The sequence below is a fragment of the Rutidosis leptorrhynchoides genome, chromosome 4 (genome assembly GCF_046630445.1).
Source record: "Rutidosis leptorrhynchoides isolate AG116_Rl617_1_P2 chromosome 4, CSIRO_AGI_Rlap_v1, whole genome shotgun sequence".
In the NCBI taxonomy this organism is placed as follows: Eukaryota; Viridiplantae; Streptophyta; class Magnoliopsida; order Asterales; family Asteraceae; genus Rutidosis; species Rutidosis leptorrhynchoides.
The window spans coordinates 585799277-585826599 of record NC_092336.1 but is presented as its reverse complement, the minus strand read 5'-3'; the positions used below and the strand labels follow the sequence as shown (position 1 = coordinate 585826599).

Sequence of the window (27323 nt, the reverse complement as noted above, 5' to 3'; positions counted from 1 at the left end):
GATTCCATTAGTTCTGGAAGGGATTTCGAGAAGTATATTGAAGCAGACACCGAAGTCAATGAACAAGAAGTGCCTCAACCATTCAGCTATTTTTCTTTCTGGAGGAGATGGGGGTGGGTCCGAGACTTACTCAATCGATGGAGAAATGAAGAAGGCGAACCCTACCGTGAACCAAACTTACCACCTAACATCGAAGAAAATGATGTACTCACCAGTGAACCTATGCGCAACACTGTTTTCACCCTTCTTGCCAAAATATCCCGCCTCGAAGGACGCATTACTGCAATCTCAGAAAATATTCAACCTCTACTTCCAAATACCAATCGAAGGGGAATATTAGAAGAAGTTAGGGAACTTCGAATTGATAATCAAGATCTATCGAATCAGATGAGTGGGCGGATAGAAATGATAGATGGAAGGATAGAAACCCTGACAAGAATGGTGCGTGATTTACAAACATCACAAGCACCACAAGCGCCATCAACATCAGCACCGTCACCATCGGCAGTACCGACAGCACCAGCAGCATAAACAGTACTACCATCAGCAACACTAACAGTACCATCACCACCGTCAACAACAACATTCGCATCACACGTCTCGACATCACAATCTATACCTCGAACATCAACATCATACGCACCATAGATACCAAGGAGTACCAACAACAATGAACGATGAAGTATTGATCCATAAATTCATTGAAGAAATATTATGTAAAGAATATGTGGTTCCTAATAGTTTTAGAGATTACTTATTCTAGCTCAAACCGAAAAGCAAAGGAGATTAATATCATATTAACTCATTAAATCCATGAGTTACATCTGAATAAAATATATATGTATATATATTTTCATAAAGATTGTGATTTAAAATTTCTTTCGTACAAACTGTTAATGATGAAAATATTTTAACGGGTAGGTAATACCTGAGGAATATTTAAGATTTCACATTAATAAGTTACATTGTACATTCTTCAAATCTGATTCAACGTCCATTTACTATCCTACTTGCATCCACCAGTATACGTATCCGTTAATCGCAGAATAACCATTTTTGTTCAATTTCATATTCGGATTTTGACCGATCAGAATTCAAGTCAAGATTTGACAAGTGGCATAATGAAGAAAATAATGAACAAAATAAAATTTATTAGTAACCAATTAATTAACTACGTAAAATTTAAACCTATACTAACTAAATCCTAGCTGACTGTTCTTAGCTAACTGTTCCTATATGACTATATCCTTATAGAATACTAGTTTTGGTTGAACTATTGGACTATTGGACTGTGACGATCGGTCCAAATCCATATGGACGAACACGTCATTCATTGATTTCATTGCGAGGTATTTGACCTCTATGATACGTTTTGTAAACATTGCATTCTTTTGAAAAGGCACACCATAAATGAATATTTAAATCAAAGGTTTTCGACATCTAATGATTTCTACATATAGACAATCACCATAAATAATAGTTTACAACAGTACTTCCATTGACCATGCAGTCAAAATAAGATACATGGTGATGATTTGGTGAATGCAACGTTTCCTTGAAAAATATGTCATGCAAGACTCCATGCACATAGCTTGTCTAACATCTAAGCAAACAGCGGAAGACTTCTAGAATCCTGAGAATAAACATGCTTCAAGTGTCAACACAAAGGTTGGTGAGTTCATAGTTTTAATATTACACATAATCCGTATATCAATGTGGATTACAAAAGTTCAGTTGTTTTATTTAAAACGTTATCAATAGGTTTTACATAAAAGGTAGATCACAAGATTTCAGTTGTTTCATCCGAAACGTTTATCAATCGGTTCTACAAAATTGAGCACCCTGGTAACTAAACTTTAATGCTTATATAATTTGTACCCTTTGTATAATCATCTTAATAATACACGCAAACCAACGTGTACGCTTCTCAAATAGCATACGTCCGTTAAAAGGCTAGTGCTCTAGCTCGGACGGGGATATCAAGCCCTATGGATCCATATACTACTACTCGCGCCCACCAGTTCTTATAACTGGCAGTTACTAGTTACCAAAGCTAAGGGATTTTCGGTTCAAACTCAGTGTAGAATTTAGTATGTACTTGTATCCATTGCGTTTAAAATAAAGTGCATGTATTCTCTGCCCAAAAATATATATTGCAAAAGCAATTAAAAAGGGATCAATGAAACTTACGCATATAAATCTGGTATTTTCAGTATTTATAAACAGTCGCATATATTCTCAGCCCAAAAATATATTGAGTAAAAGGGATCATATGAAACTCACACAAAATCAGTTTTAGTATTTGTATCCATTTAGTAAAACAGTTTATAAAACTGCGCATGTATTCTCAGCCCAAAAATGTAAAGAGAAAAAGGGATCTTATGAAACTCACGCATATCAGTTTTAGTTTTTGTATTCATTTTATAAAACAGCGCATGTATTCTCAGTCCCAAAAATATATATAAAAGGGAGCAAATGAAACTCACGCATATAAATCTAGTATTTTCAGTATTTATAAACAGTCGCATGTATTCTCAGCCCAAAAATATGTATAAAAAGGGATCAATGAAACTCACAGTTTAATATTGATATACAATATTGCAGGAAAGCACGTAGATGCATCGGAGATGATAAACACGAGGTTTGATTCACAAAAATACCCCCGAACATTACCCATAATTTCCTTGGCAATAACCCATATTTTCCTTAGCTCTAGCTCGCTCGAAAACTCGTTTTGAAAATTACTTGGACATCACTCCGTCGTAATATTTTTTTGTACATTATTATTTTTGTATCGCAAAAATAATAACACTAATAATAATAATAAAAAAAAAATAATAAGATTAATAATAATCTTAATAATAATAATAATAATAATAATAATAATAAATAATAAATAATATTACGGAGTATATATATATTTGTGTATGTGTGTGATTTAAATCGAGCGAAAACACTGAAATTTATAGATGTGGCCTGAAATCTGGAGTCATGCGACTCGCATGGAAATGGCCTTCTGGCCATGCGACTCGCATGAGGACCAGGGACAGCTCACATTATTTTGGCTCCTAGCTTGTCGACATAATATAAAATAAATATAAATATAATATATATAATTTAAATTAATTAATTATATATTATATTAAATTCACGTGCATAGTTGACTTGTAATTTTTGTTCCGATAAGTCGTACGTTGTCACTCGACTTATGTCCCGGTTCCGGTTTTTCGAACGCCCTTTCGTACGCTGAGAAAACTTGTACTTTACGTTTCGTGAATCGTACCTTTGTCAAAATATAGTCTTAAATCATCCATAAAATATACCACTGTAGCAAAGTTACTGTAGCAAAGTCAATTTTTACTGTAGCAATTTACTGTAGCAAAGTCAATTTCACTGTAGCAAATAGTGATTTTCAAAAACACTGTAGCATTTTGGGTACTGTAGCAATTTGAAATGTTACTATCGTTTACTAAATAACTTGAAATTATATATATGTATATATCTTTTTAATATATATAAATCAGTTTTTTTTAAATACACATTGGAAGTTATTTATAAATAAATTTTAATAATAAATATTTCAACTTATCATATACATTCAAATAGATATTTAAACCAATAAGTTTAATGTACGGTATCAAACAATTAATACATTGTTACCTTTTCATGTTATAGTATATATGTATCTATTTACATATAATTGTTCTCGAATCGTCGAAAATAACCGAAGGGTATTTAAATATATAAAAGTAGTTCAAAAATTTTGAGATTCAGTTTTACAGACTTTGCTTATCGTGTCGAAAATGTTAATCATACAAAGATTAAGTTTAAATTTGGTCAGAAATTTCCGGGTCATCACATGGACTACTATTATGGACAATTAAAAAGTATTAAAAGAGTTGGAAATATTAATTACAACACATTTTCACTTAAAAGATAGTAAATAAATTACATCTAATACAGTTAAATATTTCGTCAAGTTTGCCACTTGATTTCATCTTAAATCTCATGTGTATATTGACAGTTCCAATCTGCGTTCAAACCTTTCATGATTCTTGGAAACACCTCAATCGAAAGGATGAACCAACCGCACTTCATCTATGGAAAAAAAAAGATTTATGCATATAGATATGCACTTGAAAACTCTCGAAAACTGAGTAAACGTTTAATACGTAGCTGTGCTAATTCCTTGAGCGTTGTTATTACCGAAAATTACTTTGCAATCCCTTTCCAAAGTAACCAATTTTGTCACAGCTCCAGCAAATCATCTTCGACTTTCAACCGAATAAGCCTTATTATAACCTTGATATATAAGTTTACCTTTCGTCATTGTTACCGGGGAATCTTTTATATTTCACCATATTACCATCAGCGTTTAATTATCTAAAAACACAATTCTCTTGAAACCACCTCGGATTGATAATCGATGATTCAAATACGGTAGCATTAAACGCAGAAGAAACAGCAAAATTGTAGATGGTCTAAACGGCCAAAAGTTTGATAATAAAGAATGGAGTGTTGGGAACGCTCGATAGAAAATTTGGTACTGAAAAACGGATTGACCAAACCATGAAGGAGACCAAGGACAAATACAAGGATCATACACTATATTCAAAGAATCCAGGTAATTCTGGATCCGATGAAATCTTTAGAGAATATCTTGCTCCGAAGTCACATTAAAATCTTGCGGAAAATTTTTCTTCATCAACCTTCGAACTTTTAAATTCCAAAATATCATCATAAATATCTTCGATATTTCTGAAGATATTTTCATAAATATTCTCATCCGAAATTACATACCTCATCGTACTATCTATATTACATCATATTGGAAACTGTTTTAGTTTTCAATATTCTGTAAAATCTAAATATAAATTAAGAATGAATTCTGGAGAAGTGTTAAGAATTTGAGCATGAGTTAGTATAATATAATGACGCTTGGCCAACGTGATTATATTACAGCAAGTTATGCTGGAAGTTCTAATGAAACATGATGATTCACAGATACTACCGTCATCATGTACCATGTTACATAACTCTTTCATTCTACTTAACCTCTGAACATAGCAAGAAAATATATTCTTGATAGTTCTATCCTCTGTGATTCTGGTAATTTACCAAATCAAATCATGCTATTACGTTCCTTCCTGCTTAGAACATTATAATCATTCGAAACTCTATATCTACGAATTCTGGACCATTATTCGCCTGACTTAGAGTCGAGAAGAGAATAAAAAGACAAAGAACTCTGAAATATAAGGGAGAATATAGAGCCTAACAACAACACATAAATTACAAACCGTGTATGTCAATATTTATCTCAACATAAAGACACGGGAGAATTAAAAATACTATAACCCCAAGAGCGAAGTAGAAGAAAATAGATTCCTCCAGTGGAAGTTGGAAAAGGAGAATGATTGTTGCGATAGTAAGGATAAGGACAAGGATCAGAACTGGATTAAGCATTTTCAAAATCTTTTGAATTTGGGAGTTGAGTATAGAAGTGGTGAAAACTAATGGAACGGAAAAGGTAAATTTATAATGGAAATATCAGACGTAGTAATCGGGACAGATCATCGCATTTAATTAAAGAGATCCTAATTTCCTTAAATCTCGAAGAATCAGATCTTATAGATTTCCAAGATTTTCTTTTAAATCTCTTGAATTTCGGAATTCAACCATGACTAGTCAAAAGTTATGATGAAACTTGTCTATCTCAATTCACTATATAGAGATAGCTTCATTCGTACGCTTCGAGTGATTAAATCGTTTTATCTATATTATTCAATAGTGATAAAACTCTATTTAACAACTCATATTAGTCATGAAAAACATTTTTATTGTTAGCCATGACCATCCCAATCAAATTTCGGGACGAAATTTCTTTAACGAGTAGGTACTGTGACAACCCGGAAATTTCCGACCAAATTTAAACTTAATCTTTATATGTTTTCGACACGATAAGCAAAGTTTGTAATGTAGAGTCTCAAAAATTTTGAACTGTTTCATATATTCAATTGACTTTCGACCATTCTCGACGATTCACGAACAATAATTTGTAAATAGATATGTGTATATATATATAAATAATAATTGTAAATATAATTTGAAATATTATATGTTGTTGATAATAAGATTTATTTATGCAAAATAAAATAAAAATATGATAATTATTATTTAAAACATATATATATATATATATATATATATATATATAAATAAAGTATATATAAAAAAAAATATTAAATGATTGTAATACTCGTTTGATTTTTTGATTGATATTAAGCAAGTTAAATTTCAAACTTATGTAATTTTAAAATAAACGGTGATACGAAAATGAGTTCTATAAATTTTAGGCTTATTAAAAATGTATTTAGGAACTATTTGTTAAGTTTTAACACTTTTTACATTTCACCCATAAATGAGAGGGACAGTTGATGTAATTTTTATTTAATAAATTAATGATCGAATTTTATATCATAATAATCAAAATAAATAAATATAGTTAATTTAAAAATTTGGGAATTTTTTGTGCAAACTTTTATCCGCCACTGATTAATAACGGTGTACGAAGCAATTCCCATTAAAACCGTCGGCAGTATTTATCTAAGGAATCATCCTTATCTCACGTTTTCCTTTTCTTATTTATATTTAATTAATATATAATTATTATTATATTATTATTAATATAGTATTAAATTTTACTTTATGTGATTTAAAATTGAATGAGACACCAATTGATAGATTATTACACCCGTGATATGAATTATGATTGTGATTCACTGTTGGTGATTGGAGATCCTATCTAATCAAATTCTATATATCATATCCAATCTATATCTCCATCTATGGAATATATATATGTATACCTTATTATACATATACTTAGGCATTTACATTCTTCGACACCACAACCGGCCACCTTGGCTCACCTCCGCAACCACTATCTACAGCCACCTTCCATCGACAACATCATGGTATGCATGCTTAAATCCATGTTTTATGTTTTTACTTATCATCACCACTTGCAAACTATTGTTTCGTTTTCTGTTTCAAACAAGCATTCCAAAACCCAAACCTCTTTGGAATAACCACTTAACCATAACCACAACACCATCGCCAATTTATCATCATTGCCAATCTACTGCTATCATGTTAATCGGCATTAGTCAAATAAACTACCATATTTTGATCATTCTTGCTACACCCGGATGAAACACCACACTACCAACCATAAACTATCATCATTATCGTTGCTATTCGGATTAACTCAACACCACGAAATCTCGATGCAATCACTTCTCTCTCATCAGTTCTCTCTCTATAATTCTTTCTTTATCTTCTTCGTCTAACCCATTTAAATCACCTTCTTGTGTTCGAAACTACCATCATCATGCTCATATAATTTCTCCTCAAGTGTTTCTGTTAGGTACGTTATTAACTCATAAGTACAAGGGCTCGTGGCCACCATCTCTATGCAAACCATTAAACCATAACCGTCACACAAACACCATCATCTTATTTTTATTTTTTTCTTTTTTTCTGTTTCCACTTATAAACTACCACAACCTCATCATCATGAATCCATTAGAACACCACTAACATAACCTCACCGTCGACCTGCCATCATCATTAACCACCATCATCATTCGAGTGAACCTGCTACTACTCGCAAATCCTGATCGAACAAGCTCCAAAAACTGAATCCATCTTGTTGTTACTGATGTTTGGTCAGAACCATTTGCAGACATTAAAACGATGTGCTACTGCAGCGTTTTTCTGTTCCTTCTATTAAAATAAGATTCGTATATTATGATAATGAAGCATGGTGTTTATAAGAGCTGTAAAGTATGATGAGAGGAACCGTAATACCCACCCTTTATTCCTGCTGACATATTGAATAGGCAATTGGGATTATAAAATTAAAAAGGTGGATTATATTTCCTTTATTAAACTGAAATTATTGGCATGACCCACTCTCTTTTCCTTATCGATTGAACTAAAATAAGACATGAGAATCAAATAGATGGACCGAATTTATGTAGGCTGCTAATTGGGTCGTGGGGCCAATTATAGTCTTAGGGTCGAGATTTAGTTATCGTTTTAAGAAGATGGGACACCATATCCCATTTCTCTTTTGGGTCGAATAAACTGATGATGAATGATGAAATGGGTACATATGCTCATAATAACTTGATTATGATGATATGGTAATGACAATGGGTGTAATGATAGTGAACCAGGTATAAATATGAATGATAACGATGATGTAGTTGATATAAAATTAATCACAATATGGTATGATGATATTAAGATAGTGATGAAGTGATTATGATGGTGATAATAGACATGTCACGATGATTATATATATTGTGATGTTGATGATGATGAAATCATAAAGATTATGATTATGATTATGATTAGAATTGAGTATGATAATAGTTGATGATGATAAACGTTATTAGGATGATTATGATTACGAAGATGTAGATGGGTTTAGAAGAAGGCTGTGACATTGATAGACTAAATAAATTAATGGGCGAATTAAATCAGATAGCAAAGAGTGGTTAGTGGTTTTGAAGGAAACTATTGAATGAGAGGTCTCGAGTTCGAGCCTTGGCAGTGGCGTTTATTTTTTTTAGAAAAGATTGTTACTTCAAAGGTAGTTTTATTATTATTATTATTATTATTATTATTATTATTATTATTATTGTTATTATTATTATTATTATTATTATTATTATTTTTATTATTATTATTATTATAATTATTATTACTATCAAGTTTATAAATATTATTATCACTATTATTATTATTAAAATAAGTATAATTATTAATATTATCATTATTAAAATAATTATCATTATTAGTATTATTAATATTAAAAATTATTATCATTATTATCATTAGTAGTAAAATTATTATTATTATAGTTATTATTATTATCAATATCATAATTAATAAAAGTATCAATATTATTAAAAATTTTATTTTTATTAAAACTACCTTTTTATTTAAAAATTTCATTATCATTATCATTACTATATTATTATAACAAATAAATAATTTTGTATATAAAAATATAGTTATAGTAAAATTATATTAATATTACCTATAATTATATATTAAAAATGTTAACCTTTCTATTATGTATGTACAAAATAAATGCATATACAACATGTAATTTAAGACATAATATACAAATAAAATATATATAATAGAATTTAATACAAATTATATATAAACTACAACACTAAATATATAAATACTATATAACTAATAGATGGACTTATGTGATTTCCATTATATATTTTAATATATATATATATATATATATATATATATATATATATATATATATATATATATATATATATATATATATATATATATATATATATATATATATATATATATATATATATATATATATATATATATATATATATACAAATGATATAGGTTCGTGAATCTGAGGCCAACCCTACGCGTGTTCTATGACGTAATATGTATTTTTACTACAAAATACAATATTGTGAGTTTCATTACTCCCTTTTTAAATGCTTTCGCAATATATATTTTTGGGACTGAGAATACATGCGCTGCTTTTATAACTGTTTTACAAAATAGACACAAGTAATCGAAACTACATTCTATGGTTGAATTATTAAACCGAATATGCCCCTTTTTAGTCTGGTAATCTAAGAATTAGGGAACAGACACCCTAATTGACGCGAATCCTAAAGATAGATCTATTGGGCCCAACAAGCCCTATCCAAAGTACCGTATGCTTTAGTACTTCGAATTTATCATGTCCGAAGGGAGTCCCAGAATGATGGAGATATTCTATATGCATCTTGTTAAGGTCGGTTACCAGGTGTTCAATCCATATGAATGATTTTTGTCTCTATGCATGGGACGTATGTTTATGAGAATTGGAAATATGAAATCTTGTGGTCTATTAAAATTATGAAATGATTATTTATAATAAACTAATGAACTCACCAACCTTTTTGGTTGACACTTGAAAGCATGTTTATTCTCAGGTATTAAAGAAATCTTTCGCTGTGCATTTGCTCATATTAGAGATATTACTTGGAGTCATTCATGACATATTTCAAAAGACGTTTCATTCGAGTCGTCGAGTTCATCAAGATTATTACTAAGTCAATTATAGTTGGATATATTATGAAATGGTATGCATGCCGTCAACTGTCGATGTAAAGAAAGTTTGTCTTTTAAAAATGAATGCAATGTTTGTAAAATGTATCATATAGAGGTCAAGTACCTCGCGATGTAACCAAATGTAATGTATTCGTCCAGATGGATTAGGACGGGTCATGACATTACCTTCATTGTTCTCAAGTCCTGTATCAAACAGAACAATGTATAGAAGATGACTATAAAATTGCTGCCTTTAGTTAACTTTGAAACAGACAAAAGACTCATTTTGAAAGATGGTACTACAAGAACATCTTTTAACTCCATTTGATTACTTAATTTCACTTGACCAATATGTGAAATCTCAGATGTATTACCATTAGGTAATCTTATGTATGGTTTGTAAACCAAAGACTTAGTCTTATCCACATTACTAATCAATGAAGTTATGTGATCAGTAGCTCCTGTATCAAGTACCCATTGACTTTCAGAAGTATTTTTAGACAAAATACCTGCAGCAAAGTGATGTTCTAGCTCATCATCAGAGGCGCCAGAAACATTAGCTTCATTATGAGTCATCTGAGGTAAGCATTTCAAGAGTTGTTCAAACTGCTCAGAGGTGAACACAACATTGTTACCCTGTGTAGTAGCAGCAGTCTTCTTAGTAGCATTATAACTTGGCACATGAGTCTTTGCAGATTTGCCTTTTGACTGTTTAGTAGAAAGTCTACTTTTGTAATGCCAAGGTGGATAACCAATTTTCACCCAGCATTTATCAGGAGAATGCCCTTTGTTGCCACAGAGATTACAATTCTCACCATTGTTACCAGTACTTGACTTACTATACAAAGCAGTCATTTCATGACTTTGAACAGATGTAAACATCTCCCTTTGTGATTCTTCTTGTTGCAGCATTGAACAAGCAACTTCAACACTAGGAAGAGGACTCATAAGAAGCATCTGACTCCCCAATGCACTAAACTATTCATCTAAGTCGTTAAGAAACTGAAACAGGTGTTGTTCTTCCTTCTGTTGATTCAAGGCATTCATGAAATTCACAAATTCAGGAGTAACATTACCAACCCTAGGCAAATCACTCATTGAATCAATTTCTTCCCAAATACATGTCATTTTAGTGTAGTGCTCACTAACAGATAGTCCATTTTGTTCACACGAATATGTTTCCTTATGTAGCTTGTACTTTCTAGATCCATTACTCAAAGCAAAACGCTTTTCTAATTGCCTCCAAATAGCAGATGCAGTATCAACAAACATGATTGATTTAACAATAGACTCAAAAACTGAACTCATGATCCAACTAATCACCATATTATTACATGTATCCCAGAGTTCAGCCTTATTTGGATCATCAACAGATTTAGCAACAGTACCTGTGACGAATCCAAGCTTTCTCTTTGTGGACAATGCAATCTCCATCGATCTGCGCCATGAACGGTAATTATGAGCTCCAGTTAGTTTCTCCTGAACGCACAGAGATCCAGGTCCATCTGACGGATGCAAATAGAGCGGATTTTGAAAAATTTGTTGAGGATCCATGAAAGATAACAGAGAATTATGCGGAAGCAAAGTAAAAATTGAAGAAAACGAATAAGCAATCGATCTCAGATTAAGCTTAATTGCTCTGATACCATGAAAAGCTTAACAAATTGAGATATGAAAACGATTGATTATCATTTCAATTGAATTGATTGACTACAAAGAAAACCCTATCACATATATATAACCCTAATTGATCAACAGCTACTCTAACAACCTCTAACAAGCCCTAACAGATCGTAACAGAAAATAAGATACAATACAGGTCCTCTAACTAATATAAATTACAATATGAACCCTGGACAATCTAACTATCAACAAATGACAGAAATAGTCCTTGGACCTGATTAGAAGCAACATTGACCGAAGTTGACTGCATGACTAATTTCATTAATCATCAATCATATCTCATCTCTCTCGAGCCCTCCGAAAAAAACATTTAGAGCTAACTCATATCGTACCACTTACATCTTGTTCGTATTCCTTAGATGAAGAGATTGAGGTACTCAAGAAACAACAACATAAAGTGTTTGTGATTCATACAACTCTTGAACTAGGAGTTTGTCTGTTTCAAATAGCCAAGAAGATGGAAATGACTGGAGACGGGTATCTATGGATCGCAACTAACGAAATCACAGATCTTTCTGTTAATTCCACAACGATTTCTTCGTTAAAGGGTATGGTTGGAGTCAAAAGCTACTTCCCCGAAAACACCCCTGATTTCAAAGATTTTAATAAAAGATTTCGTACAAAGTTTGTTACGGACTACCCTGAAGAAGAACAGGATGAACCCGGAATCTTCGCTGTACGAGGATATAATGCCATGAAATCATTAGAAATAAACTTACCGAAAAACTTCTATAAATGGAAACCAATTCAGGAGACTATAGTGGAGATTGTGTACACGATAGGAAAGGGATATCACAGTGTGTACTGGACCGAAGGGTTAGGGTTTTCTGAAACGGTTGATGATGATGTCATTTATGGAGTAACTATTTATTCTCATTCAATGGATTATATGGGCCAGTTTATGTGGCCGGTGCAGCCGACGTACGCTCAAAGACATCGAAGGAATCTTATCGTAACTTCGGAGAATCGGATGAGGGTTGGAGTTCCTGCTGAGTCTGTTTAAACAGTTCGTGAGCGTTTTGAAAAAAACGAGAAAAACGAAACAGTAATCGATGGATTCTCGATCAAGGTATTTGAGGAAATGATGAGCAAAATAAACCTGCAATACGATCGCGTTCCATAGTATGGTTCATATGATCAAGAAGAATCGGATGAGAGTGATTACAGCCTATAACAGCTTTATTATTTGGTTGATCGAGAGGAAGCATAACGAAGATCTTCGTGGGTCCGGTATAACCCAAATCGGAATCATCATTTGGGTTGGATTTACCACACTCTTCACTTTGAAAGGTAACATACATATTTCAGTTCAGTTAATTGGTTATGTTTTATCTCAAACGGGTCAAACTAATGTTCTAATTTCTTTCGCAGGGGACAAGCTCCATAGCAATTTATCAAGAATGGCAATAGTGATTTGGCTATTTGTGGCACTAATCATCACGCAAAGCTACACGGCTAGCTTGGCTAGCATGCTCAAGGCTCAAAGGCTGGAACCAGCCATAACCAGTGTTGAGATGCTTAGAAACATGAATGCAACTGTAGGTTATTGCAATGGATAGTTTATAAATGAATATTTGATTGATGTTCTCGGTTTTAAAAATGCCACTGTCAAAAGCTATAATTCGAACCATAGATATGCTGAGGGTCTGAACAGTGGTGAAATAGCTGCTATTTTTCTTGAAGTGCCTTCAGCTAAAGTCTTTTTAGCTCAATATTGCAAGAGTTTTATCAGAACCGGAGAGACATTCAAAGTTGGAGGCTTCGGATTTTAAGTCCTCGAAAACCAAATCCCTTATAACCAAGATACAGTTTGACTTTTCAGGTCAAAAACTACTTTCCTGTATTCAAAATGGGTCGCTTGACTTAAAAAATATAACTTTACCCGTATGGGTCAAAACAGAATAAAGAAGAATAACTTTAGCCAAAAGGAGTTAAAATGGTCATACATATCAAACTGAAGTTGGAGTCTTTTTCATTAACTTGGAGTCTTATTATATAATAATAATGTTGGAGTCTTTTTTATTAAATTGGAGCCTTTTTTATAAGTTGGAGTCTTTTTTTTAATAAAAAATAATTGGGGACTTTTTTAGAGAATAAGTAAGACTGTAAGGTCTATTGACATTTTAACACGATCTGGTATCATAACTGCAGGCATTTCGTAAGGGGTTTGCAGGACTTTTAGACGCAAACAAGGCACTGATGAACATATCAGAAAGCGGAAAACTTAAAGATATTGAAGACAAATACATTATATCTGAGAAGTGTGTGGACGAAGAATCTTCACCGGATGAAGAAGAGAGTCTTAGCCCTCACAGCTTTTGGATACTATTTGTTTTAACAGGAGGTACATCAACTGTTGCTCTTGTTATCTACATTGTAACCAGCATTAAAGAGTTTAAAAGCTCTAATCAAGAACACAAAAATTTATCCAAATTGATATTGGCTTTTATCAAAGATTGGAAACGTAAAATAAGTCAATCGTCGAGCATAGTTGTCAATGTGGAAAGTGCTAGGCATACTCGAAACATCGATCAGTTGACTCGAGATGACACCGATGATTTGTAACAAGACACCAATGCGCACAGCCAATTTGTGGGGTTAAAAGTTTTTTTATTTGTTTATTCTTAGAACGCAAATTGTACAATTTCATACGTATGCTGAGGTCCCTAAGCATAAAAGTTGCATATAATCATTGGTGTATTGTAATCTAAAAGAAAAGGTCAACCACAATACAATGACTTCTCATGTTCATCTTGACAGTAGTAATAATTTTCTTATGTGAGTAAGGAGCTATGCAGAAACACGCAAAAGCTATTTTTCGGAGTACTTTACGAATTTGCAGTGTGCGGAAGAATCAGATCAGGTATATTGGAGACAATTGGTTAAAAATAAAATGTAAACCATAATCCACATCGGAAGTAGAAAGAAAAATAAATGTATGCTTATAAGCTTATGAGAAGAACCCCCTCTATCACCAATTGGTTTTAGAGTAATAGTGAACATATGGGTTTATATGTTGGACATGTTTTGGTTGGTCATAGACTTAACTTACAGTTGCAGAAGATGTAAAATGCAACTAAAATTTGAAGGTAGTTAGTTGGGTGGTTTGTATTTCTCGTGTGGGTTGACATAAAATTCTTTGTAATTATGCTAGTCTAATAGGCAAGTAACTTAGTTTTTGGTGTGATAAAGATATAGCATTTGCTGAGAGCTGCACAGGTGCATTAAATTTGTAAATTTTCTGACCCTAACAGCCTTTTGCAGTGTAATGTAATGCAAAGAATATGGTTTTCAGTTGTAAGAATGTATAATATCTTCTGTGGTGTATAATTTGTTCAGAAGTATCAATTGATTTGATTATAAATACAATGTTATTTTTCCTCTGCTTTTCTTGAAGCTGTTAACTTTATTTCCCTCTGCTTTTTTTGGTTACCTACTCTTACAAAAAAGGAAGACTTGGTGTGGTTTTCGAAATGATTTGGTTGTTTTTGTAAGAATTTGACTCAAGAAAATATTATTTTGTAAAAAGGTAAAAGGTTTTTTTCCTGTTCGGGCTACTCGGTATGGCAAGTAATCCGACCTCATACTCTGATGTACACAACCAGCAATATTACTCTATGGCCACCATAAAATATTCATTTTAAACAAGATTTGAACCTGAGACCTCGAACTCAGGACCCTAACCACTAGGCTATTTTGTGATGATCTTATGAAAATATGAAGGTCTTAAAGAGATTATTATGGTTTGAAAACATGCAAAAAGAGATAATTTTGGTTTTGATACTGAAAGCAAATAACATCATTTTAGGACTATACGAGATACAAAATACTTTGTAATACTTAATCTGTAGATGTATGTAGTATTATTATTAGTTTATATTATGGCAATTAATATTATGCTGACTAGCTAGTGAATCTAATTGGGGTTAAAACTTGGTTAGCTGGTTTTGACTTGTTCTTGAGGTCTAATCTATTTTACAGCTGATTAGTAAGGTTTGCAAAGCGGAATTAAACGCTTCAAGGGGAAAAGAAATATCCAAAAACGGCATTTATCTACCACAAATTATCTAAATGATCTTTTTTTAAAACTGTTTCTGAGACTGTCAAGAACTAAAATCATTTTGTGATGGTTTTGCAGGTTTATAAATCGACATTGCAAAAGAGACACCTTGATTTCGTAAAGCATAATCAGGTGTGAATGTATGATCTAGAATTGTTAAAGTACTTGAAAATGTGTGCCCTTGGAAAACTTGTAAATAACAATGGTTAACCTGACAGAGAAGTTCTAGTCAAGTAAGTGCTATTATTCTTCTTTTCTTGTGTGGTGTGTACTGTTTTTAAGGTGGCAATTTCAACCCGTTTGTATCAAAGTGGGTCTAATTGGGAAGAATGTTATTGAGAATGAACTTAATGGATGATTTCAACTCATATTCTATGGCTCGTTAGTACAAATTGGGTGAATCTAACGGGTTGTTCTTATAATCTATGATCTAGTTATATGGACCGGTAACAATGAACCATGTATCCACGGGGGTGGTGGTGAAGTGGTAAGACCGTAAGACCCTGACCTTCCAATGTGGAGGTCAAGGGTTCGATTCCATGCAACCACATTCTCCCTCATGGCCACGGATGTTCGCCTGCAATGACTCCGGGTTGCTAGCAAAGTGGGTAGTCGCCTTGGGATTAGCCTATTTAAAAAAATGTTGGATACCCAGGTTAATAATAATAAATAAAAAACAATGAACTATGTACTTTTTTTAATCTTAAGGGCCCAGATTGATTACCTGATTCTCCAATCTTTTTAGTAATTTCAAATAAACCTACCTTATTAGACTGTTAGTATCATATATATCAGAGGTCCACTATTTAATGAAAATTATGAAAAGATATGGTACTATATTAAAGTTGGAATGTGGGATAGCCTTGTTTGTTGATTCTTTTCTATAATTGTATGATAATACCTTACTGAAGTTAATTGCCAGTTTGAAATTAATACTAACTTAGGATAAAAGGTTTCTCCAAATTTGGTTGTACAACAAATCAATTTGTAAGATATCCTGCTGTCATCATACAATAATTCCTAGTATGTTTTTGTTGTTGGTGGGTCACATGTTTCATCATCAATCTAGAATTACAATGTGAAGATAAGATCTCAATATCTACATATATAAAGACAAGAATTATATATATGACAAAAGCACCATGACCCACATGCATAAGTTTGTTATGGTGGTACCCTCAGGCCTCAGTCCTTTTACCAAGTTAGTTAGATCACTAAACCTCAAGTTAACACGAAGGGCGTTTGATACCTTAGATTTGTATTTACTCGTTCTTTATAGTTTCTATTCGGATTATGTTTTGGTAAGGAGCTTTTAACTTTTATGAAACAACACTTATTTAATAAAACGCTTGTTTTGGTTAAAAGAACTAGCATTTGAGAAAAAGCTTCTAGCCTTTATGTCAGTTTACATTTTTTTAGTAGTTTTAGTTACTTTGTCAAACACCTAAACACGTCTAAAAACTACGAGTTACCAGCTGCCAAACACTTAAGTACGTCTAAAAAACTAACATCTATCAACCATCAGCTATGAGGTACTAGCAACCAGTTACCATCTCGTTTTACCAAACATACAATCAATTAGCTGCGTTCATTGGGCTAACACTATACCGAATTGGGTCAAACTGGAACCAAAAATTACAAAATAAAGAAACTAAATACAAACAACATTAATCTAGTTTTAAAAGTTTGATACTTCGAAAAGTGATTAATTTGCACACCTCAAATCTCATTTAAGCATTTAAAAGGCGGTTTGAGTTTGTGTGGCAGTGGATTCAGGCCGTGGATTTGGTCAGACATCACTAATACCGAAAACCTAAACACTCTAAAGGTCTTAATCATGATATGAACAACGGTGAAAAGGAATATCAGTAAATCAAAATGAGTGAATCTACGCTAAATCGTAAAAATCCATATTGGTTCGATTCGTTCATGAATCATCCCTAAGCCATGCCAATAATAGCTAAATCTGTGAACACTCATTTGGTACCTATTAACCTTTTAAACATACAATCAGTTGAAAATAAGCATATCCAAATGCAACCACACCCTTGAATTAACTAAACATCCAAATTCATATATATTGTAAATAAAAGATGGAAAATTTAATCAATGTTTTATGTGTCTTTTGAATATCACATTTCTAACATGATCACTTGCAGATAACTAAAAATAGAGCTACCTTGCCAACTTAATATAAAGAAGACATCAATAAATAAAGAGAGCCTTCTATAGCTTTAAATTTAGATCAACACTTTCCCCTGCTTCACCATTGCTGGTTCCTGGCTGCACCATTGGCGTTTTCGCAGCTGGAAAGAAACTAAGAAAGGACTGCGGGTTTGACCCGCCTATTCCAGTCAAACGGGTTGAATCTTTTGATTGACCCTACGGAAAATACAAAAAAAAAAAAAAAAAAAATGAAAAAAGGCGAATCGTCAACCAATAAAAAATTCATCAAATCAAAATTACATGTAGACCAATAAAATAGTATCATCACAATCACAATCACAATCACAATATATATACAATTTTAAAAAAAAAAAAAAAACTCACATTATGAGGTGGTAAAATTTCATAATGGGTCTGTTCTGTTATACAAGATGAAAGATGCAATGTCTCTTTCGAACTCGAATTCAGCTGCAATGCTTGAGGAGGTGCTAACTTGAGAAAATCTCGAGTCAGAACTTCGTTTTCATTGACGAAACTTTTTTTTGTAGTATCGGGTCTGACGACTGAGCTTGAAGAAGTATCTCTGCAATAGTCACAAATTCAAACCATTAAAACAACAGAAACTTTGTACGTAGTAGACAAATCATTGCACATATTCACCTGAAAACTGGATATGCAGGCTCGATAGTAGTACTAGTACCGCCATTGCTAAAAGAAGCTAATTCGTCTGATCTTGAAATGGGCGGAAACTTGCAGTGAAAAGGTGGAACCGGCACATTTTCTAACGAAAAAGGGTATGGCCTTTTCATGCCAACCACCTGTCATTAACCACCATCAAAAAATGTTGTACTAACCAAAATCATGGACTAATACAAAATGAATATGATAAACAAACGAAATAAAAAAAAAAATACACAACGCGTCACAAAAGGTTATATAAAAGAGAAAAAGACACCTTTTCTTCCTCTAGCCACAATGGCTGGAAGTTACTGCCTGAATGGTTTTGGTTTGAAGGGGGCTCGATCTGAAAATTCGCAACAGAAGATGATGAAGTTGCTGCTGAAACATTCACCTACATGAATTTACAAACTTTATCTCAAAATCCCATCTTTTAAATTAAAAAAATCCACCAAAATCTAATAACATAGACAAAGATAAAACAAGAAAACCAAAAAGATTTACCATTGGTGAAGAAATAGGTTGTTGAAAAAGTTGTGGTCTTTGCAGCATTAGATTAGGTGCAGGAGGCCATATCGGTGCGCTGGATTCGTATGGCACACCACCAAGATTTGGTGATAAGGTTGCACCTGTGTATCTAGAGTGGTCCAACCGATAATTTTGATTCTGATTCTGATTCTGATTCTGATTATGTTTTTCACCATTAAAACTATAATCACTATCATTCCATAATCTACACCAATTACCACCACCACTAGTCGAATTCGCTGGTTTCAAAACAGAGCCAGAATTATCAGATTTGTTTGAAACCAAAGGTTGATGATTTGGTGGCAAAGGTGGTGGCAATGGAATTGAACATGAAGAAACTGATGGCTGCTGCCTAAAGTTTGGAACTTTTGGGGTAGTAGCCATATTCGAACCCGAATTACTAGAAGTAGTAAATAAATTTGGTGTCAAAACATTTACATCTTTTTTTTGTTGTTCTTCAGATATAATCTTTTCAAGTTGAGCCACACCCATACCTCTTTGTGGGACCTTTTTGTGTTTCAACTTCTTGGATGACCTATGATTACTACTACCACCACCACCGTTACTGCCGCCAACACCACCGCCACCAGGGCCGCCGCTACTACTATTACTACACCTAGAGGTATGTTCTTCTTGAGCCATGGGTGGTCACTGCCATCTAAAAAATCACATTGAAGTCTTTTTTTATAAATTTCAAAACTGGTATTTAATCCAAAAGATTACACATTGAAATGAAACCGAAATGTGCATCTAATTGTATAGATCACACAATATCACCATACCATTAAAGGCAGATTATATTACATTACATGTACATGTATGTATAGATACATGATCACAATAAAACTATACTATAAATGTAGAGAGAGAAAATTAAAAACCAAAATCAAAATCAGGAATTCATTAAATTTAGTTAAAGAAAATTTGATGGTAAATTCAAAAATTTTTAAGTAATAAAGTAATTACTTGCAAAATTTAAAGTAATTATCTAATTTGTAGCCAAAATCCTCGCTCCACACTCCAAATTTAATTGCTAGTTCAACTCTTCCATTTGTAGCTCACTAAGATCTATAATCTCTCTCAAAATCCGCCATAAATTTCGAATATTATATCATTTGGACACTCATAATAGCACTACTTGTTGGTGTATATATAGAAGCTAGGTAAAAAGGTGACAACTTTCATATTCATATCCACCTTCAACAAAATATATATATATATATATATATATATATACACGAAAGAAAAGAATGATAATATGTAAAATTTGTTTTGTTTGATGATGTATATTTATTAAATAAATATTAATCTATTATAATAACTTACTTCTATACTATTAATTATTAAAAATCTAATATTAGTATTTAATATTTAATAATCATTAATTCATATAATTATCAAAAAGGTATAGTTTTGGTAAGTAAATGAAGTCTATTGCCAAAAACAGTAGAAGAAAATAATGACTAAAATCGATAAAACAGATAGATTGCCAAATATGAAAAAAAAAAATTTGAAAAGCAAAATTAATTATTATTAATAAAGGAGTTACAGGGCCCTAAATATATCTATAACGGAAATACAATTATAGGAGGCTATTATATTACAAGTAAATCAAACGAAGACCATAAAAACTAAAGAGGGAATAAGAACTTGAAGAAACAAGCCAGAATAGAGAGGATAACAGTGACGATCTAGCGCCAACAAAGTTACACAAACTATCCCGATTAATCAAACCCTCAATAGAAGAAATGGAATCCGTGGCTGCATATGGTAGTAGTCGGAAGATTAGCCAATCCCAACACGGTGTGTGGTATCCGCGACAAAGAAGGAGGGGTTGATTAGCCATTGGTGCCACTCGATTGTTTTCTTTTTGTAAGATCTTTTGGAAATCCAGCTAAAACTTTGTGTTTGTATTTCAGATAAGATCGAGGCCGGGGACCACGTTTTTTTGGAGAAAACTTTCAAATTCCTATGTTTCCAGATTATGTAGCATGTAATCCATTTGGTTGCTTGCCAAATTGAGGATCCGGGGATGTTGTGAGCGAATGGCTGATTGTTGATGATGGCTTCGTTAAGATTGGATATTAGAGAAACATCTTGGGCCCACCAATCAAGAACAAGTTTCCATAAGAGTGCCGAATTGGGGCACGAACACAGGATATGTTCGGTGGTTTCAACTTCCAATTCGCACAAAGGGCATAAAGTGGAATCGAGATCAATGCCCCTTTTGTCTATTTCAAATCTGACCGGGATCTTGTTTTGTATGGCTCTCCATATAAAGATATATACTTTTTGCGGTAGGAGTTTGTTACGGGGCGTTGACAAGCTTAACGCGTTATTACCAAACCGAAGGGAGTTGATCAGAGATGCCAAGGACTTGGTAGTGAATATCCCTGTGGAGTCTAAATTGTATTTCCAGGAATCTTGTTTATCGGATAACGAAACAGAAGATACTATGCTATTTAATTCTGTGATTTCGTTTGTGGCCCGACTAGTTGGGTCCCTTGTCCAGCTCCAGTTACCGTAAGAAAGTCCATTGCGGTGTGTAATTCTTTCAGCGATCGAGGCATCTTTGTTTGTTTCAAGCATGTATAATCTGTGGAAAAGTGTGCTAAATCGTTCAGATCCGAACCAAATGTCATTCTAAAATTTGATAGAAACACCATTCCCGAGACATTTTGTGATGGAGGAAGAGAATGAGGCGCCCGCGCTATCCGCTATTTTTCCAGCTTTAATGATTTCTTTCCAAACCGTGCGACCTGAAATATTCCTGCAAGAAACGTTAGATTCCAACCCCCCTCCCCCCCATAAATACTAGTAATAATTTTAACCCAAAGTGCGTTTTTCTCGTTTTTGAAGCGCCACCACCATTTACATAGTAGTGAGATGTTTTTGCTGAAGAGTGAACCCACATTTAACCCTCCTTTATCATAAGGTAGTAAAATTTGATCCCATTTTATCCAATTAATTTTATTTTCTGTTGAAGACCCACCCCAGAAAAATTTGCGTCTTTTAGATTCAAGAAGTTTAAGGATGGAAGAAGGTGCATGGAAGAGGGAGAAATAATATAATGGTATGCTACTTAGAATAGATTTAATGAGGGTAAGTCGTCCTCCGAACGAGATTGCTTTGGCCGCCCAGTCGGAAAGTCGTTTATCAAACTTTTCCACAATTGGTTGCCAAGAGAAAGGGTGGGATGAAGGCACACCAATGGGAAGACCAAGGTATGTGAAGGGGAAAGTACCGGAGGAACAATTAATATAATTGGCCATTTCTTCTATTTCTTGGGGAGGAATTCCGATACCATAGAGTTTGCTTTTTTGAAAATTGACTTTGAGTCCAGAAATTTTCTCAAAGCATTTGAGGAGTTTGGAAATGTGTTTGGCATTTCTTTTACTCCATTCCCCGAAAAAGATTGTGTCATCGGCGTATTGAAGGTGGGTGACGCAAATGTTGTCATTGCCAACATTGATTCCACGAAGATGACCACTAGATAAGGCCCGTTTAGTGAGTATGTTAAGGCCTTCAGCAACAATAATGAACAGGAAAGGCGAGATTGGGTCCCCTTGGCGAATACCTCTTTCGGGGAAGAATTCGACCGTAGGAGAACCATTGATTAAAATGGAGATAGATGAGGAGGAAAGACATGCACGAATGAAACTGATCCATTTAGGACCAAATCCCATTTAATGCATGGTGTTAAATAGGAAATCCCATTCGATGCAGTCAAAAGCTTTTTCGAAATCGACTTTGAAGATCAAACCTTTGCGTTTTTTACGTTTAAGTTCATCTATAATTTCGTTTGCAATTAACACGCTATCTAAGATGTTACGACCTTTGAGGAAAGCGGTTTGCTCCGCCCCAATGACCTTGTGGATGACTTTGGCGAGGCGGTTGGACAGGATTTTGGTTAGAATTTTATAATAACTCCCTATTAGGCAAATAGGGCGATATTCATTTAGGCCAATTGGGTTAGATTTTTTGGGTATTAAGGTGAAGAAGGATGCATTACAACCTTTGGAAATTTCGGAATTGGACCAGAACCAATGTAGTGCTGTGATAAGGTCGTGTTTTATAAGATCCCAATATTTTTTGAAGAATTTCATGTTGAAACCGTCAGGACCAGGTGCTTTCGAGCAATCGCAGTCGTGAATAGCATCCCTGATTTCGTTTTCAAGGAATTCGGATTCTAAAAAGAGGTTGTCTTGCGAGGAGATATAATCTACGTGAGGTGCATTATCAAGAGGACAGTGGATGTTAAGATTACTGGATTTAAAGAGATTTTTGTATTGAAGATAGGTTTCGTGTTTAATGATGTTTGGATCTTCAATCCAAGTTCCGTTAATCGATAAACCATGAAGATTGTTTTTGTTGTTGCGTTTTTTAATAAAGTTATGAAAATATTTCGAGTTTTCGTCTCCTTCGAGGGCCCATTTAATTATTGACTTTTGTTTTAACATGTTTGTTTTCTTTTTTTCTTTTTCGAGATGTGAGAATTTATCTTCAAGCCATTTGTTTTTCTCGGATTCGGATAGAGGTCTAGATTCAGCTAGGGCTTCCCATTTGTTAATATTATTTAAATGATCTAGAATTTGAGAATCAAGGTTATCGAGTTGAGCACTATGTTTCTTAAGTTCAGATTTGACGTTTTTAAGCTTATTACGGAAGATACAGTCAGGATGGGTTCCATTTATAGGTAATGACTAGGCTCGAGTGATGATCGAGTCAGCGTCTTTAAGATCAAGCCAAGTGTTAAAGACACGGATAGGTTTGGGACCGGAGTTGAAGTATGTGTTCCTAAGGAGTATGGGTCAGTGGTCGGAGAGATCACGATCGAGGGTTTTAGATGAAATGTTTGGCCATATTTTTAAAATGTCATCAGATACGAGGAATCTATCTAGTTTACTGAATTTCATTCTTTTAATGCAGATTCTGGTGAATTTTTTCCAGCCAAGTGGGATGTCTATTAGTCCAAAGTTGTTAATGAAGTTATTAAAGTTAGTGGCCCATTGTTGATTAAACTCACAGTTCATGCGTTCGGAAGCTTTCCTGACTTCGTTGAAGTCACCGAAAATGATGAAAGGGATCGTGAGAGAGTTTACGAGAGAGGATAACTCAGACCAAAGTCTTAGCTTTTTGGACGAGGAATGTGGGCCGTAGACATTTATGAAAGCAATCTTAGTATCATAACCCACCCAAGAACCGCAAATTGCAAGGAAAAATTCACCTTCAATAGCGTGATCGAAGGTGAAAGTATTACAGTCCCATATTGTGATGATTCCGCCCGATGCACCAACCGAGTCTTTTTGGACAAATTTGAAGTCGGGGTTTCCCCAGAATGATTCGATGATGTTGTCTTGCGTTTGTTCACTTTTAGTTTCTTGAAGTCCAAGTATTGTCGGTTTTTCTTTGTTGCAAATTCGTTTAAGCCATGTAATTTTACCCATTTGCCCAAGTCCCCGAATGTTAAGAGATATCGTACACATTATAATATGATAATAAAAAAATGAAAGAAAAGGAGTGAGATTACCGAGAGTTCCATTGGATACCGATGTTGTTTCCAAAATCATTAGTGTCCATGCTTTTGTCAATTGAGGAACTCGATGAATTTTTGTTGTAGCATCGTCCTGGAATAGTGACAGAAACACGGTTGTGCCCAGAAGTGTTATCCTCATTTATTGATGGTGTTTTGCTACGTTTTGAGAGTTGTGAGAATCGTAATTTTTGACCGCTTCTTGCTAGGTGTTTGATGTAGAGCATGTTTGATCTAGGTCGGGTTTTCGGGTTAGGGAGTGGGACATCGGTAGATATGCGAGACGAGTTGTTGGCCTTCAATATGTCATCTTTAACACTTCTCTTAAATGGATGTTCTTTCTCTTTAGGGATCAATTTGGGTTTAAAACCAGAGATGAGCTTTTGTTTGGTTTTGGGTTTGTTCTTGGTGATGTGGAGAAGGTCATCGAGATTGAAAGGGTCGGAAGATGTGGTATCGGTGTTGGATTGAGGTGGGTCGGGCATAAGGTTTATAGGGGATATAGGGTGAGGTTGTAAAGGTGATTGAATGACATTTGGATTTGTATCAGATATGGGAATGTTACTGTTAATTGTCTCTTGTTCGTCCGAAAGTAGAGAAGAATTGATGGTTGGGCTTGGGCTTGTGGAATGTATGAAATGTCCCGTTCTTATTGATTAAAAACGTGCCATATTAATTGATTTCGTTGCGAGGTTTTGACCTCTATATGAGACGTTTTTCAAAGACTGCATTCATTTTTAAAACAAACCATAACCTTTATTTCATAAATAAAGGTTTAAAAAGCTTTACGTAGATTATCAAATAATGATAATCTAAAATATCCTGTTTACACACGACCATTACATAATGGTTTACAATACAAATATGTTACATCGAAATCAGTTTCTTGAATGCAGTTTTTACACAATATCATACAAACATGGACTCCAAATCTTGTCCTTATTTTAGTATGCAACAGCGGAAGCTCTTAGTATTCACCTGAGAATAAACATGCTTTAAACGTCAACAAAAAATGTTGGTGAGTTATAGGTTTAACCTATATATATCAAATCATAATAATAGACCACAAGATTTCATATTTCAATACACATCCCATACATAGAGATAAAAATCATTCATATGGTGAACACCTGATAACCGACATTAACAAGATGCATATATAAGAATATCCCCATCATTCCGGGACACCCTTCGGATATGATATAAATTTCGAAGTACTAAAGCATCCGGTACTTTGGATGGGGTTTGTTAGGCCCAATAGATCTATCTTTAGGATTCGTGTCAATTAGGGTGTCTGTTCCCTAATTCTTAGATTACCAGACTTAATAAAAAGGGCATATTCGATTTCGATAATTCAACCATAGAATGTAGTTTCACGTACTTGTGCCTATTTTGTAAATCATTTATAAAACCTGCATGTATTCTCATCCCAAAAATATTAGATTTTAAAAGTGGGACTATAACTCACTTTCACAGATTTTTACTTCGTCGGGAAGTAAGACTTGGCCACTGTTGATTCACGAACCTATAACAATATATACATATATATCAAAGTATGTTTAAAATATATTTACAACACTTTTAATATATTTTGATGTTTTAAGTTTATTAAGTCAGCTGTCATCGTTAGTAACCTACAACTAGTTGTCCACAGTTAGATGTACATAAATAAATCGATAAATATTATCTTGAATCAATCCATGACCCAGTGTATACGTATCTCAGTATTGATCACAACTCAAACTATATATATTTTGGAATCAACCTCAACCCTGTATAGCTAACTCCAACATTCACATATAGAGTGTCTATGGTTGTTCTGAAATATATATAGATGTGTCGACATGATAGGTCGAAACATTGTATACATGTCTATGGTATCTCAAGATTACATAATATACAATACAAGTTGATTAAGTTATGGTTGGAATAGATTTGTTACCAATTTTCACGTAGCTAAAATGAGAAAAATTATTCAATCTTGTTTTACCCATAACTTCTTCATTTTAAATTCGTTTTGAGTGAATCAAATTGCTATGGTTTCATATTGAACTCTATTTTATGAATCTAAATAGAAAAAGTATAGGTTTATAGTCGGAAAAATAAGTTACAAGTCATTTTTGTAAAGGTAGTCATTTCAGTCGAAAGAACGACGTCTAGATGACCATTTTAGAAAACATACTTCCACTTTGAGTTTAACCATAATTTTTGGATATAGTTTCATGTTCATAAAAAAAATAATTTTCCCATAATAACAACTTTTAAATCAAAGTTTATCATAGTTTTTAATTAACTAACCCAAAACAGCCCGCGGTGTTACTACGACGGCGTAAATCCGATTTTACGGTGTTTTTCGTGTTTCCAGGTTTTAAATCATTAAATTAGCATATCATATAGATATAGAACATGTGTGTAGTTAATTTTAAAAGTCAAGTTAGAAGGATTAACTTTTGTTTGCGAACAAGTTTAGAATTAACTAAACTATGTTCTAGTGATTACGAGTTTAAACCT

At 33.5% G+C, this 27323-nt stretch overlaps 3 protein-coding genes and 1 pseudogene across 3 annotated transcripts; 1 reads left to right on the top strand and 3 right to left on the bottom strand.

Annotated features, from left to right (window-relative positions):
- The first annotated feature begins 12112 nt into the window (after window positions 1-12112).
- Window positions 12113-16246, top strand: LOC139842875 (glutamate receptor 2.1-like; annotated as a pseudogene).
- Window positions 16247-18035: 1789 nt separating this feature from the next.
- Window positions 18036-19921, bottom strand: LOC139842874 (uncharacterized). Its single transcript, XM_071832975.1, has 5 exons — window positions 19256-19921; window positions 19029-19145; window positions 18734-18891; window positions 18458-18656; window positions 18036-18289 (listed from the first exon to the last, which is right to left on the bottom strand). Exons 1-5 carry the CDS (start codon window positions 19919-19921, stop codon window positions 18134-18136), a joined length of 1296 nt encoding a protein of 431 aa, XP_071689076.1. The 3' UTR covers window positions 18036-18133.
- A 1143-nt stretch (window positions 19922-21064) lies between these two features.
- On the bottom strand, window positions 21065-21868 carry LOC139842873 (uncharacterized). The gene has a single exon (XM_071832974.1). It carries the CDS (start codon window positions 21866-21868, stop codon window positions 21065-21067), a length of 804 nt encoding a protein of 267 aa, XP_071689075.1.
- Window positions 21869-24090: 2222 nt separating this feature from the next.
- Window positions 24091-24765, bottom strand: LOC139842872 (uncharacterized). The gene has a single exon (XM_071832973.1). It carries the CDS (start codon window positions 24763-24765, stop codon window positions 24091-24093), a length of 675 nt encoding a protein of 224 aa, XP_071689074.1.
- Between the last annotated feature and the right edge of the window lie 2558 nt (window positions 24766-27323).

Coding starts and splice junctions, on each gene's coding strand:
- LOC139842874 (XM_071832975.1), bottom strand. CDS start 19,921: ATGGCTCAAGAAGAACATACCTCTAGGTGTAGTAATAGTAGTAGCGGC. Junction 18,657..18,733: donor CCTGCATATCCAGTTTTCAG/GTGAATATGTGC, acceptor TGACTATTGCAG/AGATACTTCTTCAAGCTCAG. Junction 18,290..18,457: donor AAATTTTACCACCTCATAAT/GTGAGTTTTTTT, acceptor TATTTTCCGTAG/GGTCAATCAAAAGATTCAAC.
- LOC139842873 (XM_071832974.1), bottom strand. CDS start 21,868: ATGCTTGAAACAAACAAAGATGCCTCGATCGCTGAAAGAATTACACAC.
- LOC139842872 (XM_071832973.1), bottom strand. CDS start 24,765: ATGTGTACGATATCTCTTAACATTCGGGGACTTGGGCAAATGGGTAAA.